Source organism: Pezoporus occidentalis, unplaced genomic scaffold (assembly GCF_034315485.1).
Source record: "Pezoporus occidentalis ecotype Australia unplaced genomic scaffold, CSIRO_AGI_Poc_V1 ctg17, whole genome shotgun sequence".
NCBI classification, from domain to species: domain Eukaryota; kingdom Metazoa; phylum Chordata; class Aves; order Psittaciformes; family Psittacidae; genus Pezoporus; species Pezoporus occidentalis.
The window spans coordinates 6,582,036-6,597,217 of NW_026913531.1; the positions used below are offsets into that span (position 1 = coordinate 6,582,036).

At 38.9% G+C, this 15,182-nt stretch overlaps 1 protein-coding gene across 5 annotated transcripts in view; it reads left to right on the forward strand.

Moving 5' to 3' along the window:
- ACSS3 (acyl-CoA synthetase short chain family member 3) overlaps nucleotides 1–15,182 on the forward strand; it is a 177,524-nt gene that overhangs the window by 25,249 nt on the left and 137,093 nt on the right. For 4 of the 5 annotated variants that reach the window (XR_009963877.1, XM_062613846.1, XM_062613849.1 and 1 more), the window contains exons 4-8: nucleotides 281–415; nucleotides 693–833; nucleotides 2,245–2,325; nucleotides 2,413–2,508; nucleotides 13,506–13,657. Coding sequence is in view for 4 of the 5 variants with exons in the window: in XM_062613846.1 (XP_062469830.1) it covers nucleotides 281–415; nucleotides 693–833; nucleotides 2,245–2,325; nucleotides 2,413–2,508; nucleotides 13,506–13,657 (605 nt within the window). In the remaining variant the exon portion in view is untranslated. The remainder of the gene's footprint in view (nucleotides 1–280; nucleotides 416–692; nucleotides 834–2,244; nucleotides 2,326–2,412; nucleotides 2,509–13,505; nucleotides 13,658–15,182) is intronic. The other variant, XM_062613847.1, reaches the window with a different exon arrangement.

A 15,182-nucleotide genomic window follows, 5' to 3' on the forward strand; every position in this document is an offset into this window, starting at 1 on the left:
AATACTGTTTATTTCTTACTCAAATTTGGTTGAAAATGGTGAAGAGTGCCAGAAGTTATTAGTATGCTCCTGAAGAAAAAACAGATGCATGGACAGCAAGATTGTATGAGCTTGATTTCCTTAGGGATTTTTATCAGTTTCCTGTTTCTAATTATGTGAAGATAGATTTTATCCGTTGATCATCATTAATCAAAAAATTTCATAGAAAACATGTTATTAGGTTACATGTATAAAATATATTGTAAATGTATATATTAACAATCTAACTTCTTTATTTTAGCCCAAACTTATTGTGACAGCAAGTTTTGGAGTAGAACCGAAAAGGAAGGTGGAATACATATCCCTCCTAGAAGGAGCACTGGCAAGGGTACAGAGCAAACCTGATAAAGTCCTCATTTACACGCGACCTAATTTGGTGGGTGTACAGTTGTTATGCCTTTACATTAACTTCCAGATGTGTATGTAGTGCAGATGCCTTTTCTCTTCTACAAGTGCAATGTTTAGTGTATTTGTTGTACTTTGTTTTTTTCATGTGATGGGAGAACTTTATATTCGTAAGATTTAAATAATAAATACAACAAATGCAGCAGAGAAATTACAGTACAGAATATTTAATAGTACATGTTTTTTGACCCAATTCCATTTACTCTATCTGTCTTTCTTCCAACAATTTTCTATTTTTCAATGGGCAGGGCCATGTTCATCATACCCCAGGTCGTGATCTTGACTGGGAAGAAGAGCTTGCCAAAGCACAGTGTTGTAAATGTGTCTCTGTTCCCTCAGATCATCCACTTTATATTCTGTATACATCTGGAACAACGGGCTTGCCTAAGGTAAAGGACTATCTGTAGTCTGTTTCTGAGTTCCACTTGAGAAAGTATGTAATTAAAGAGGTTGAAAATGTTTGCCGGAGCTCAGTGGTATAAATGATAAGCATTGCTAGAAATGGTTTAATCTCATTTATTCACATTTCACTAGTTTACAGTGTCAATTAATAAATCATGTTTATTTAAATAGTAGTAATATCTTGAAGTAAATGTAGTTTATGTTTGTACAATACAAACTTTTCAAGACGGCAGAATGTCTTTTATCCATTAGTATCTTCTGTGTTTTAACTGTTTGTTTTGGATGAACGAAGTATGGTCACTTAATGGCAAGATTACATAATATATCACTTATGTGATAATATTTATTGCTGAATAGTCTTTGCTTATTCATTATTTACGTATTAGCTAATCTAAGTAAGACGTAGTGTATGACATTACACATTAAATGGATTTAAGCATGTTCTGAAAGCTTGTGTTACTGAACAGTTCTGAGAACATAATTCCCATGAAAATGAAAGTTTTGATTAAGTGAAAATTAACATAGGACATTCTTTGAAAATGTTTGCTTCTAAAATGTCAATTAGTCTTAATGATCTATTTTTAAAAGAGCTTATTTTTAAAGCAAACTTGAGTGTTTGCTTGGTACTTACAATCCTCTTTTAAAGAAAAGCAGAATATAATGTTCTAGCAGTGTACTCACCACCAGAAATTCAGAGGCAGTACCACACATCCCTGGATAAGGCAGTGCTTAAATTACTACTAGAAAATTGTTTAATGTGTCTTATAAAGTTCAGAATCTTTGGGGAGGTAAAGGAAAACAAACATAAGTTTTGCCAAAAAACCCTGTCTCTGTTTTTTCCTTGAATGTGGGTGTTTTGAAGCAACACATATATATTAAATTCATTATATTGTCAAAAGGTCCAAGACAAGATCCTTTGTTGCAACAGGTATTTTCCTTGGCTATTAGTTTGAAAATGCAGTATATCGGAGGTAAAAGTTCTCAGAAATTTACTTCACTGTGTTTTCTGTCCAGAGAAAAAGACAGGCATCTTTGGCAAATCATGCTTCCAAGATGAAGATTGTCAAGTAGTTGACTAAATATTTGTATATCCAATTTTTATGAGAGAATTCTAGTTTTGTTAGTTATCTTCTGAAAACTATTGTCATTTAGACCTTTGGTTGGGTTTTCATGTTTGTTTTGTTGAATGTTTGCTTATTTGTTTGCTTGTTTTCCAAAATGTTCTTTAGTAGGAATGCTAGCACAAGCATATACTTGTTGGAATGGATCCTTTCCTTAAATGAGAATTATTGAATCTATGCAACTTTAAGTCTGCTGCTAAAAGCCTAAAATTTAGTAGAAGACAGGAATATCATTGCATCCTTCAAATGATCTTAAATATTCAAATTTTTCATTTAGGGTGTTGTCAGGCCAACAGGTGGCTATGCAGTTATGCTGAACTGGACAATGTCAGCTATATATGGACTGAAACCTGGTGAGGTAATTCTGTTTAAATGCCATGTAAATGTTTTTGAACTCCTCTTAAAAACTCCTCACTTTTTGTTTTTTTTTTTCCTGTCACTTTAGGTGTGGTGGGCAGCTTCTGATTTAGGCTGGGTTGTTGGTCATTCCTATATTTGCTATGGGCCTCTCCTTCATGGGAATACTACAGTTTTGTATGAGGTATGATCCATTCTTAAAAGACAGCATCTCCTCCAGTCAATGATCCTGTTTACACCTTTCTATTCTTCATGCCACATATTTTTTAATTGTGTGTATATATTCAGTGCTTATACTCTCCTGTCTGTTACAGCAATTCTTAAGGAAAACTTACTTCATCATTATCCTTCAAACTTTTCTACTTCATCTGTGTGACTGGTGATGGTCAGGAGGACAAGGAACTCCAAAACAACAGACCCAGAAATGGCAGATGGTGGAGAGTACCTGTGTTGCTGATGCTTCAGCCAGAGGCCATTAGACTACATTTATTGTGGATCTAGGAGAGTATGTTGTGTTTTGCATGTCTGGAGATGACAAATTCTTACTGGACCTGAGCTAGAGGCAATTGGGAGCTCTATCGTTAGAGCCAGAACTTCTAAGAAGACTCTCTTCTTTTTTCTTTCTATGACTTAAGGCACCTGAGTGAAGACTCAGATGACATTCAGGACTTGGTCCTTCTGCTTTGGGGATGAAACTCAGTGGGGAGGGAGAGTAAAGTAGTCCAACTAGAGTGGCTTGCTGCATCCTAACTTTTGTGCTCAAAAAACCAATCATGTTATGTTTTATTTTTTCAGAAGTTATTGTTGATTCTCTAATTGCCAGGCGTTGAAGATACGGTATTGCTTGAACCATCTTCTTTATTCTTTAGGGAGTAAATCCAGTACCCATCAGTGACAGTGAAACACATTTTATGTAAAAGCACTGACATTGTTAGCTTTCAAGCATGCTGAGACTTGGTTGTCTGCATTCATTCTGGGTATATCCCAACTTCTCTGACACTGCCACCATGATGTCCCCCTAGCAATTGTTCTGTGTTTTTCAGTGTTCCTAGAGGCAGAAGTTGTTTTAATTCTGCCATCATGGCATGTTGAGTTGTAGTGGTAATTAGAAGCTTGTGAACTGTTAAGGGAAATCCAATGGTAACTCATAGTGTACAGTATCTGCAAAAGTATAGTGAATGTACTGGATTCTGAGGACATGAAAAAGCTTGTGAAACAAGCTTTGATGATGCTGTGAATACAGCAATTGGTAGAGCACCATCTGTACCTAGAGCTTCTGGAGCAGGGGAGTCAGCATGGCATTGTGGAAACATACTGTTTTACAGACCATCATAGGTGCAAAAGTTCTGCATAAGGAAATGGATATTATGATGAAACTTTCTCCATCTTCCTGCTATTATACCGTATAACTAAAGATGACCATAGTAGAACAGAAAGGTTGAGATGTGTTTCACTGTTACAAACTCAGACAGTACTGTTGATGGGTGCTGATGCTGGATTGTGCCTGAACTTTTGAGTAGATAAGTTTCTTAAGCCTGGGGATACTGAAGAAGAATGGACAGTTGTAGTAAGGTAAGGTTGCCCTCAAAATTGTTTAGAAGTTCCTACATCAAACTCTACAGAACGGGCTTGCTGCATCCTGTTTAGGAAGTTAAAGGTATACGTTACTGCTCAAAGTTCACTCTTTTTATAAACTTAGAAGAGAGATTCTCACAACCACAAGATGCCTCTTGAAGTGGGTCAAGAATCCTCAAGTCCAGAAAAGCAGTGGTTATTAGGGGGACAGCTACATGATATTTCAAATCACAGCAGTAGTGCAGTTCTGAAATAAGTCCTCTGATTGTCCTTGCTTATTGATGTGGTTCCCAGAGTGATTTTAGACATGTGAATGACATTGCAGAGAAAGCTAAGGCAGAAGTTTTGCCACGTGGGTTAAAAGGATAGGACCCAATGAGCAGGACTGCACTGCTGAGAAGTTTTTCAGGACAAATGAAAAGTATGCATGCCAACAGAAAGCTTTAAAACTGTCAAGAGTTCCCACCTTATTCTGAAGTACCTCTAGTGCTTGCAAAAGGGACGGATAGCATGTGCGACTCCATATTTGCTAATGACTGCCTGCTTGCTAGTGACTTTCAACTGCTCTTATTTCTCTCAAGCTATTGCTTCTGTCCTCTTAACCAGTGCTATTTCTTTTGTTATTCCTCCTTTCTGAACACTTTTCTTACGATTTTATTAAAATTATTCCTCCTTTCCTACTGCTGTATTTTGCCATAGTGACAACTCTGGCACTGGCCTTCCAGAATATTGTTGAAGGGGCAACCTGGAGCTTGACCATATGCTCTGAAAGGCCCAGAAGTTTCTCCAGCAGATACAGCACCTTGTTGCTAATTTCAAGCCTGCTGCAGAGGGGGAGAGGACTGACAAGCAGTGCTGTGTTCATTTCAAATAGATGAAAGCAAAACCATGCTTCAGAGATGGCATGGTGCATGTGCCCCTACCACAAAGATCTTGAACAGATCGTCAGGTGAAGGGAGAGCAGTCCACCAAGGCCACTGCTCAAGAGGACATCCACATCCTTAGTCCAGGACCTACAGTCCTTGATAACATGCATTGATAACAGCTGTCCTAGACTTCTGTACAAAACACCAGCCACACTGTCTCTTCTCCTCAAATGAAGTGTATAAAGGACGTACCTTGTGGTAGTGCTGCTGGTACTTCTGGCCACATGTATCCTGTTCCTGCCCTGTAATTAGCCCTGCACTTGCATAGCAAATACCATTTAGGATGATACCATTTCTGTGAAATGCAGTAGGTAATGTAGTGGTTGTTGGCAATATATTATCTCTTCTTCTGCCCCAAGTCACTCCACAAATGTTTAAAGGGAAGGGCACTACAGGTAGGGTAAGGCATGGTTGAATTAGCCAGGTTTACCCAAAACAAATGGATAGAATGCAGCAAGGGAGTATGTGAAGCACACAAGTGTGGTGGAGGGGAAAACTGAGGACAGAGAGAAGTACTGGTTAGCACTGCTGTTTAATCATTGTATAACATTTACCAAATTGAAGGATATTGGTGACCAGTGGTATTCCTCCAATCCCACTGCATGCACTTGTGAGTGCTCAGTGGGCTGATGATAGTCTTCAGCGAAGGGTCATACAAGGTCCTGACACAAGTGGATTGCTGGATGCCTCACAGAGAGAGCAGAACTGAGCATACAGGTACTGCAGAATCTATGCTTGGTGTTTCAGTCTGAAGGAAGGTCTCAAAGATGTACTCACAGATGGTTCAGACTAAAAGTGGAACCCTCTTCTATTACAGCTACAGGCACAGCTACAGGTTGGGCAGAGAAGAGATTCAGAGCAGCCCTGCGGAGAAGGACTTGGGGGTGTTGGTTGATGAGAAAATGAACATGAGCTGCCAGTGTGCGCTCACAACCCAGAAAGCCAACCGTATCCTGGGCTGCAGCAAAATGAGTGTGACCAGCAGGTCAAAGGAGGTGATCCTGCCCCTCTACTCTGCTCTCGTGAGACCTCACGTGGAGTATTGTGTGCAGTTCTGGTGTCCTCAACATAAAAAGGACGTGGAACTATTGGAACAAGTCCAGAGAAGGGCCACGAGGATGATCAGGGGACTGGAGCACCTCCCATATGAAGATAGACTGAGAAAGTTGGGGCTGTTCAGGCTGGAGAAGAGAAGGCTGCGTGGAGACCTTGTAGCAGCCTTCCAGTACCTGAAGGGAGCCTATAAGGATGCTGGGGATGTACTCTTCATTAGGGACTGTAGTGATAGGAGAAGGTGTAACGGGTTAAAACTTAAACAGGGGAAATTTAGATTGGATATAAGGATGAAATTCTTTCCTGTGAGGGTGGTGAGGCACTGGAATGGGTTGCCCAGGGAGGTTGTGAATGTTCCATCTCTGGTGGTGTTCAAGGTCAGGTTGGATGAAGCCTTGGGTGGCATGGTTTAGTGTGAGGTGTCCCTGCCCATGGCAAGGGGGTTAGAACTAGGAGATCTTTAGGTCCTTTCGAACCCTAACTATTCTATGATTCTATGATTCTCCTTACAAAATAAAGTGATCGCTGCAATGATGTTTGTATTGTATATAAAAACATCATTTTTCTTGTGAAGAAGCGAAACAGTGTCTGGATAGTCTTTGCATTATTTTGGTGGCAGAAGAGATCACTGTGAACAAGACAAACAAGCTTTGGCTCCGAAAAACTCACTGAAGTATGCATGGCTTTGCATACTGAAGTATTCAGTGTGCATTTCTCACCTGCTTTTTCCTGAGGTGAAAGGGTGAGGAAGAACAAGTTGTGTGCTGCACTGAAATCCCACATCAGTCCTTTTGTCCTTCTCCTGTCAGGTTGGTAACAATCTTTTATCTATTACATCTCTTTGCTGTTACATCTTTGTAGTATGTAAAGACCATGTGAAATCTTTGGAAATTCAGTATCCTTACGCAAAAACACCCTGCTACTTATTTTGACCTCGTTCTTTTGCCTAGAAATGAAAGCTTAAGAGGATGTGTGGACATTTCTATAAGCTATATTTAATTAAGTACTAACATGCTATCCTTCAATCTTGAATCTGCTTTACCAGCAAATTATATTATTTGTATAGGTAATCAGAATTAATAAGTCTGTTTGAGATTTATGAAGCAGAAATATACTCTAGGAAAAGAATATCTGTTCTTTGCTGATCTTATAGTTGGTGACATTTTTTTGTGCTAAATGGTATGGACCAATATGTGACATTAATTTTCTGGTGTATGGCCTCAACACAAGTTAAAAATCTTTACTTTCTTTCTTTGCTTGGATTTACTCACATGGAATAGATCTTTGGGCAAAACTAAGAGAGGGACAAGGACAGCACAGGGCTGCACCTTCTCAGGTCATCTATTACTTACATCTGTTACCTACATCTGTTATTAACTCTGCAGTATATAATAGTCCTCTAGTTAGGGTCACTGCTTGTTTTGCAGCATGAAATAGTAGACTGTCAACTGTTTTGACTAAAGACTTTGTAGACTGAATTCTTACTTGTAGGAGTGTGAAAAATCTCAGCATATGATGCTAAGAGCTGCTCCTTACAGTGTCAGTGTATCATACATGTGCATATGCAGGTGGGTGTTCTAAAGGTAACCCTATAGGGTGCGTAAGTATGCCTATATAGGTAATAATCTCTTTTTCCCCGTGTTCTGAATGTATTGATACTAAATGTTTGAGTTAAGCTGAAATTTGGGGAAGAAAGAAATTGAGTTCTTTTCTAGGCTGATTTTGTAACTCGGCCAATTTACCTTACGTTGGATACTTTTCAAACCCCATCTTCATCTTTATTTCATCTCTAGGTGCTCAGTATAGTTCTAGTATGTTTTTTTTTTTGGGGGGGGACTTCAGTGGCTTCAGGATCTCTATGGATAATTAAACAGAGAACTGCAGTTATAAATGAGTTTCACTAGAAAAATAGAAGTGAAATAGTAAAATAATTACAGAAAATAGTTTTTATTCCTTTTCAAGTTTAATTCTGTTATAAAAGAATTCAATTTTCTAGTCTGCCTGGCAAAACCCGAGTGTTTTCCCATTAAATTCATTTTATTTTAGGGCTGGGGACCACTGAGTTTAACTTCTCTGTTATTCTCAGTAACAAAGGGCGAAAACTTCATGCAGTAGCAGAAATGCACATTTATAGAATCAAATATATTAGCTTGAGTATTAAATTACTATAGTCTAATTAATGTTTGAACACTTAATAGATGTTAATTAGATTCTTCATTCCAAAGGGAGATAAACTTATCACCACTACACTAGTTTAGAAGAGGAATGCAGTGTGAGAAAAATGGCACTTTCTTGGACATAAGGGAGAGTTTGACAATTTCGCAGTACCTATTTTTGACCACTGGTACGCAGGTACCACCTTAAAATCATTGCATGAATTGGCAGAATGACTGCAATGGAAAGGTTTTCATTCTAGCAAGTGCAGGGTAAGACAAGGGGGAATGGTGAGGAAGCTGATGAGTTCCTTAAGCAGTCTCTGCTACATAGTTGTCTTACAGTGAAGTTTTATCTCTGGGCGAATGTGTGGGGATCAAGATGGTTCTTGTCATTATAAAGGCACCTCTAAATTTAAAATGTGTTGCTTTGGGAAAATAGAGTAAAAACCCTATTTCTTTAACAGTGTTAAAGAAAAATCAGAGTTTATATCTGTTTAACCTACAGGTCTGCTTTGTTTGTATGATTTTTTGCTCTTGGTGAACGCATTATTAAACAGTACATTTCCCCTTTTTCTTTCTCTGGGGTACCACCAAGCAAGTTTTCAGAGAATGTTCATGAGTGTCTGAAGATGTGTCATCAGTGTCATCTTTTAGAGGGTTAGAAATAATATTTACAAACAGAATAGTGTATAATATTTCCTCTGCTCAGAAGACTCTCTTAACCAGTATTCATAAATTTGTAGTCAGTTTCCTAAATGATTGTCTAATGATAGGTTTTGGGTTAGGAAGTATCAGTATGCTGTTTAGGAGAAAGAACACCTCATCCCTTTTGCCTAGGAACAACCACCATTGAATATAAACTGTGCTGAGTTCGTATCCTCACTTCTTAAAGTGATCTGTTTATTTTTAAATTACTTAGTAGGTGACAACTTGTCATTTTAACAATTGCTATGGAAACTGTGCTTGCAGTTTTTACTTGCTGTAATAGCATTGTCAGGAATGTGAAAACACTGATGAATTCTTCTGAATATAGCAAGGTTTGTTGGTTTTGGTTGTTTGTTTTTTGTTTTGTTTTGTTTTAAATGTATAATCTGTCCTGAGCTGTTTTCTCCAAGGCATGACACATTTCAGCTATAAATAAGCTACTTGAAGGCTCACAGCCCACTCTGGGTTGTTCTTGCTAATGGGTTCACAAGCTGTAAAGCAGCAGGGTAGCATGAAGAGAAAATCTAGCTGCTACCTGTGATCCTGTGATGTCAGGGAAAAGGCAGCATTGTAGTTCCAGTGCTTAGGACTTCAAATTGGAGCTAAGGTAATGAAAAAGATGCCCACACTTGCCAAGGAGCCATTCATTAAGGACTTCATTTGAGTGGTCTAGGACAGAGGAGGAGATACTGTCCCACACAGTGCTATTTCAAGACACTGTTGTGCTCATGCAACCATCCTCACCACGCTCACTGGGGTCCTCCCCGTGCCTGCTGTTGCAGCAAATCTGCAGGGTACACAGCAGCAATAGGCTTTAAATTAGTTTCGTTTGGCCCAGTTTTTGGAGGCATCCAGCCTTCCTTACAGCCATTATTATCAGCTTACGAAGCAAGAAGTTTGCCAGTTTTGTGATCTTTCTGCCATCATCCTTACTGATTTTATTTGTGGAACAAATTTTGTAGGATATATCATCTCAAGTCCCTAGTGGAGGTTTGGTTTGGCAGCAGTGTCAGCAGCAGAAGAATGAGCATTTCTATGAGCATACTTTTTTGAATCCTGATATGACAGGATTTTGAGTGTGCTTTGGTATCAGCAGGTTTTAGTGGCAATGAGTTCCATGTATAATATTTGCTATGCAGAGAGAATTTCCTCCTCACAATTTTGAATTTATCCTTAATTGAAGAGCCCCTTGTTAGGGATCAGGCAGAATGGGAATTGCTGCTGTTATTTTATTGTAGCTCCTCTTATATGTCTTTCCTCAAGTAATTCATCCCAGTGACTTCTGATTTTCTCCATTGAACTTTTCTATCCCCTTTATCATTCTTGCTGCCTGACTATGAAACTTCTTTCATAATCATGTATTATATGTCAGCACATTCTACCTCCGGATGGCTGCTGGGCTGGTTGACATCTGATAAATGCTAAATCTAAGTACTTCCAGAAAGATGTTCCTGTCTGTCTCTTGGTAGGTTATTAAAATAACGCCTTTTCTACTTGAATCCTCCTAGCTGATGCAACAAATGTCTGTTTCTACTCTTCTTTTTTTAAATCAGTTGAGGCAGATCACTCCTTCTGACTGTCTTGTTTTTGTTTACTGTGCCCTCGGTTCCTCCTAATCACAGATATTACTGCAAATATTGCAGTATTGATGCAAATACTGAACAGCAACAGGTCTTGAACTAATCCCTGCAGAAATCCAGTGGAAGCATCTCACTTGCTTGTAGTCCCCAACTGACTCAGCAATCTGTCAACACATTGTGAATTCAGTTACCCTGTGCCTTATTGTTTATATTGCTTTTTAAAAATCAGAATTGCATATGGTAATAAGCCTCTCAGGGCATCTCGCAGTACTTCTTACAAGTTTTGTATAATAAATGATAATTCTCTTTGGCAATTTTATTTGTAGGTTTTTTTGGGCTCTGAAATGAATTTGCACTGTCTCAGATTTGTTTCGCTCATGTAGGTTTTTGTTTATGCATTTGCTAAACTGTGACCAGCTGCTGAGGCACCAGGGAATTTTTCCTGCAGAACCAGTAAGAATATGTTACAAATGGGCAATTTTTTTTTTTTCCTCTCCTACATGAGTATTCTAAGTGTTGTCTTATTCTTTGCATATTACTTCCTGTCATCTGTCAGATGAAATGTCTCTTCCTTTCCTTCCACTGTTTGTGTTTTGTTTGTTTTTCTCCTAGATTTGAGGATGGTACTTCTCCAAACCAAAGATGCTGTAGCTTATGTGTGACATATAAATATCAACCTGTCACATCCCTGCATGCCTACCCACATACTACTGAAGGCTTAGTTGTTTGTGTTGAATATGGGCTCAGACTCAGGCTTGGGTTTGAGCTTGGGCATTCTGGAAGTGTGAGGCATGGACTCAGCTGCAATGTAGCTTGAGCAGGGATCAAGGGTGAGGGCCTGAGCATAAGTTGCCTTTCAAGGAAGGGGAAGCTCCTTTCAGCTCTTCTCACAACTGCTGTCTTCCTGATGATCTGATCCAAGATTACACAGCTGCACCCTACCAAACCTGGCCTTGAGCACTGGCAGCCATCTATCTCTCCTATCAGGGAGTGGGTGTGATGAGGGCCAGACACAGCCCATTTATGGGCTCTGGACATTTCCATTTCTTTAAAAATAAACCCTGCATTATTACTGGCAGACTAACCAGTTTATGATTTCTCCACAGGTAGGTTTATTTGCTGTGCAAGATGATTGATACCAGTTCAATTACGTAATTCATTAATATGAGAAGTTTATGGAAATTTGGAATTTTTTAGTCTGAGACCATTTATTTTGTTTAGCATTATTTAGTGATGTGGGCTTGAGCTCCTGACCAGATGTTTACAGAGCTGCAGGTATAGTGAACATCACAGGGAGGTGACATCCAACTTGAAAAAATAGGTTCATGTACAAATATTGATGAGCACATGAAAATTGTGGTGAAGAATCTTGCAAGGTTGATGCTTCAGTAGGCAGACAGCATTCTTCTGCATTTCTTTTTCATAATTTGTATAGGCTATTAGCAAAAGGAATTTTTTTTTGCACTGGTTATACTCCTCCCTGCTACTTGGGCTGGGAACTGTTTCTTTTGTTTATTTTCTCTTAATTTGCCTCTCAATGCCTGCTCTAGCCTCAAAAAAAGTAATTGTTTTGGGTTTTTTTTTTTTTCATTTTGCTGTGATCCAGTGTCCTCTCACCAGCAGTATTTCACCATAGGGCTCCAAAGTCAATGGTACATATCTTACCTCAGGCATGCTGCATTCTTTAAATCTGCCAAATGGTTTATCAGTGCTCTTGCCAGTGTTAGGCACAGCTGGTTGCAGAGCAAGTGTGGGGTAGATTGCAGTGGGGAGGGCAGATGGAAGACAGAGAAGGGGGTGAATTCCCGTGAGCCAGCATCACATCCAGCTTGCTGTTTTTTCTGTTGGTATGGGTCAACTAACTTGATTAGTGTGTATTTTCATACAGGCGTTTTCGTGTTACTAGTGCCTCATTGTCAGAATAAAAATACTGAATTTAGTAAATTATTCAAGATATTCAAATGACTCTCTCTTCCTTTTGTGTCTTGGTAAGATGAAAAGTATTAGAGTTTCATATGCTGTTTCTTTCCTGCTAGACCTGTTAATCTTTCTATTTCAAATTTGCATTTACACAAGGGTGGTGAAGGTATGAATTTGTCTTGTGATGGGTAAGCTGCTGAAAGATGGTGGCATTTCAATAGTGAAACTTTCTCCATGCCTGTGTCATCTTGAATAAAGCATTAACAAAGTTGTGTTTGCAGTATAGAATGTATATCTCTCCTAACTTGTGTGCTCTGTCAAAGTTCATCTTCCAAGTGTGGCCTTTCTAGTTGAAAAGGTTATGGCAGGACCTGTAGAGCTAAAACTCATTCCACATTAACATCATCTTTTCATGGTTTCAGAACGTGTGTGGAGCAGTTCATGTATTGCAGTGATTACAAACAGTTAGACTGTGATTATATGATCCTGTGCCAACTGCTTTTCATATTTACAGCACCACAGAATAGTATTTTATTATTACTTACTGTTGGACAATTTGTCACATCGGATTACTTCTGTTTAGAGCTCTCTTGACTATGCCCCTTAGCTCAAGACAATGTTTAGTTGTTTAAAAAAACCCAGTAATTTAAAAAGAAAAAATCCCAGCCACAAACAAGACTGCAGTCTGATAGCACACTAAACAAGAAAGGGTGTCTTCAGCTTCTCTCCAGGCTTCATGTAGGGGGTAGCAGCACAAGGATTCCAAGAAGCCAGTTATAAGCAGCTAAATGGGAATTTTCCTAGAATTGGGAGGAGAATTCCAGGGAAGAAAAAGTCCTGTAGGCCTGTGCATGTGGATGTAGCTGCAGTGCCACTGTGTCCAGAGGCCCCTAGTTCAATGGGTCTCAGTGTTTTACAGGTTGCTTCACAATAAGGGTAGATGCAGACCTTACTCCCTCTGCTGCCAGTGTAGTAACAGCTCTTTGTGGCTGCTTTTTCATTCATGTGTCCATTTGTCCTGTTTTTCTAAATAGCAGCTAGTGTGTGCTGTGTTCATGAAATAGGTTGTGTCCAAAGTTTGTGAACTTATTTCTACAAGTGAATATGGTCACAGTATTTTTATTTTTAACAAAGCCTTCTTTAAAGTCCTACTAGGAATTACTTCTGTTGCAGTGCTACCACTCCTGTTACGTGTTCAAGCTTTGAACTGTCAAGGAATCATGAAGTATTTTTATCCTGTGACATTTTAAATTATTCTCTCCATAGGGGAAGCCTGTGGGAACGCCAGATGCTGGGGCCTATTTCCGTGTGCTAGCAGAGCATGAAGTAGCTGCCTTCTTTACTTCACCAACCGCAATTAGAGCAATCCGTCAGCAGGACCCTGAGGCAGCCTTGGGAAAGCAGTACTCTCTGAAAAGGTGAACTAAGGATACACTGGAAGTAGTTTCTTCCAGAAACAGGCGGGATGAACTAAGAATAGCAGAGTGTCTGGGGCTTTACCCACTCCGTATAGCATAATTTAGATGTATTCTTGATAGTTTAGGTACACAGGTATTTGCTTGTAAATTTATATTGTTAGTTCAGAGGAGATGAAAGCTGTTTAGAAGTTTATGACTCTAAGGTTAAGAGCTCTTACTGAGTTAGGATTGCTCTCTCAACCTTAGTTTTACTCCACTGTGCTTATAACCTGTAATACAGTCTTGGCTTACATGACCCTGTACTGTTTTCCCACATGACCTCTCATTTCATTGAGTGCAGAGGATATTTTGTGTTTGTTTAATCAGCAGCTAGTCAATGTTTTGTTTATCTCTCCATAATTAAGTTACTATTTCTGGTTATGTGCTATCTTGTACTATTTTTAAGGTGTTTATCACTATACTGTCAGCATGCTTTGACTGAGTTTATCCTCACAAATCCCCTGTGAGATGAGAGAGTGGTTTTATCTGTATTTTGCAGATGGGAAGCTGAGGCACGAGAGATTAAGGTCAAAGTCTTCTATGGGTTTTGAATATCCAATCTGAGCCACTGAACTACCAATGTTTCGGAGTTCTTAGCATTATATGGTTGAAAAATGCATTATTAGCACTATACTAATAAAGTGTCTGTCACATTGTCTTGCATCTGTGAATGTTTAGTACTTCTACAGACCAAGTTTCTGTATCTTACACAGAAAATAATCTAAAAATGAAACGTGATTTTGGACCTCATCTAATCTTGCAGCTGAATAATTTGCTCAGCATCAAAGAAGGACTGTGTCAGACTGTATAGGCACCATTCAGTCATAAGAACATCTTTTATCACGCGTGTCCAAAGAGAAGGGGAAGATGCAAAGCCATGTAGCTTCATTAGACCTACACATTCTTAATTGTTCAAGAGAGTTTTATTTATTAGTAAGCTGGATTTATTCCTGAGGTATTCATTACAAGTTCATCATTACTTTCTTCGATCTGTTTTGAGTGTTGTCAATCCTTACTCTTCCTTGAAATAGAAAACAAGCTCATTTGAGACCCTAACTGAGGGGAATTGACAGACTCTCCTAATTGACAGATTCAGTTGAAACCCTATTATTCTATGATATTTATTGACAAGAAAGTGGTTTGGATACTAGGAAATTTAATTACTGTTCCTCAGCATTTTTTTAGGCAATGACTAAAATGACTTAGTCTGGAGTATTCATTTAATGAAAGATCTGCTACCCTGCTCTGTAAGTTGTCACATTTTCTGGTCAAATGAGAATTCCAGATAAGAGTCTCCTTGTTTATATCAGTTGCCCCAGATGTAAAGAGGTATTTCATCATTGCTATTCCTATTCAGTGCATAGTTAATGAACTTTTCAATTTTCTTCAGCTTTAGTTGTATCATAATTCACTCAGCTTCGGGCCATGTCATCCACTGGTATGCGACTTCTCTTTACTAAACTCTCTAGTGCAGCATTTAATATCT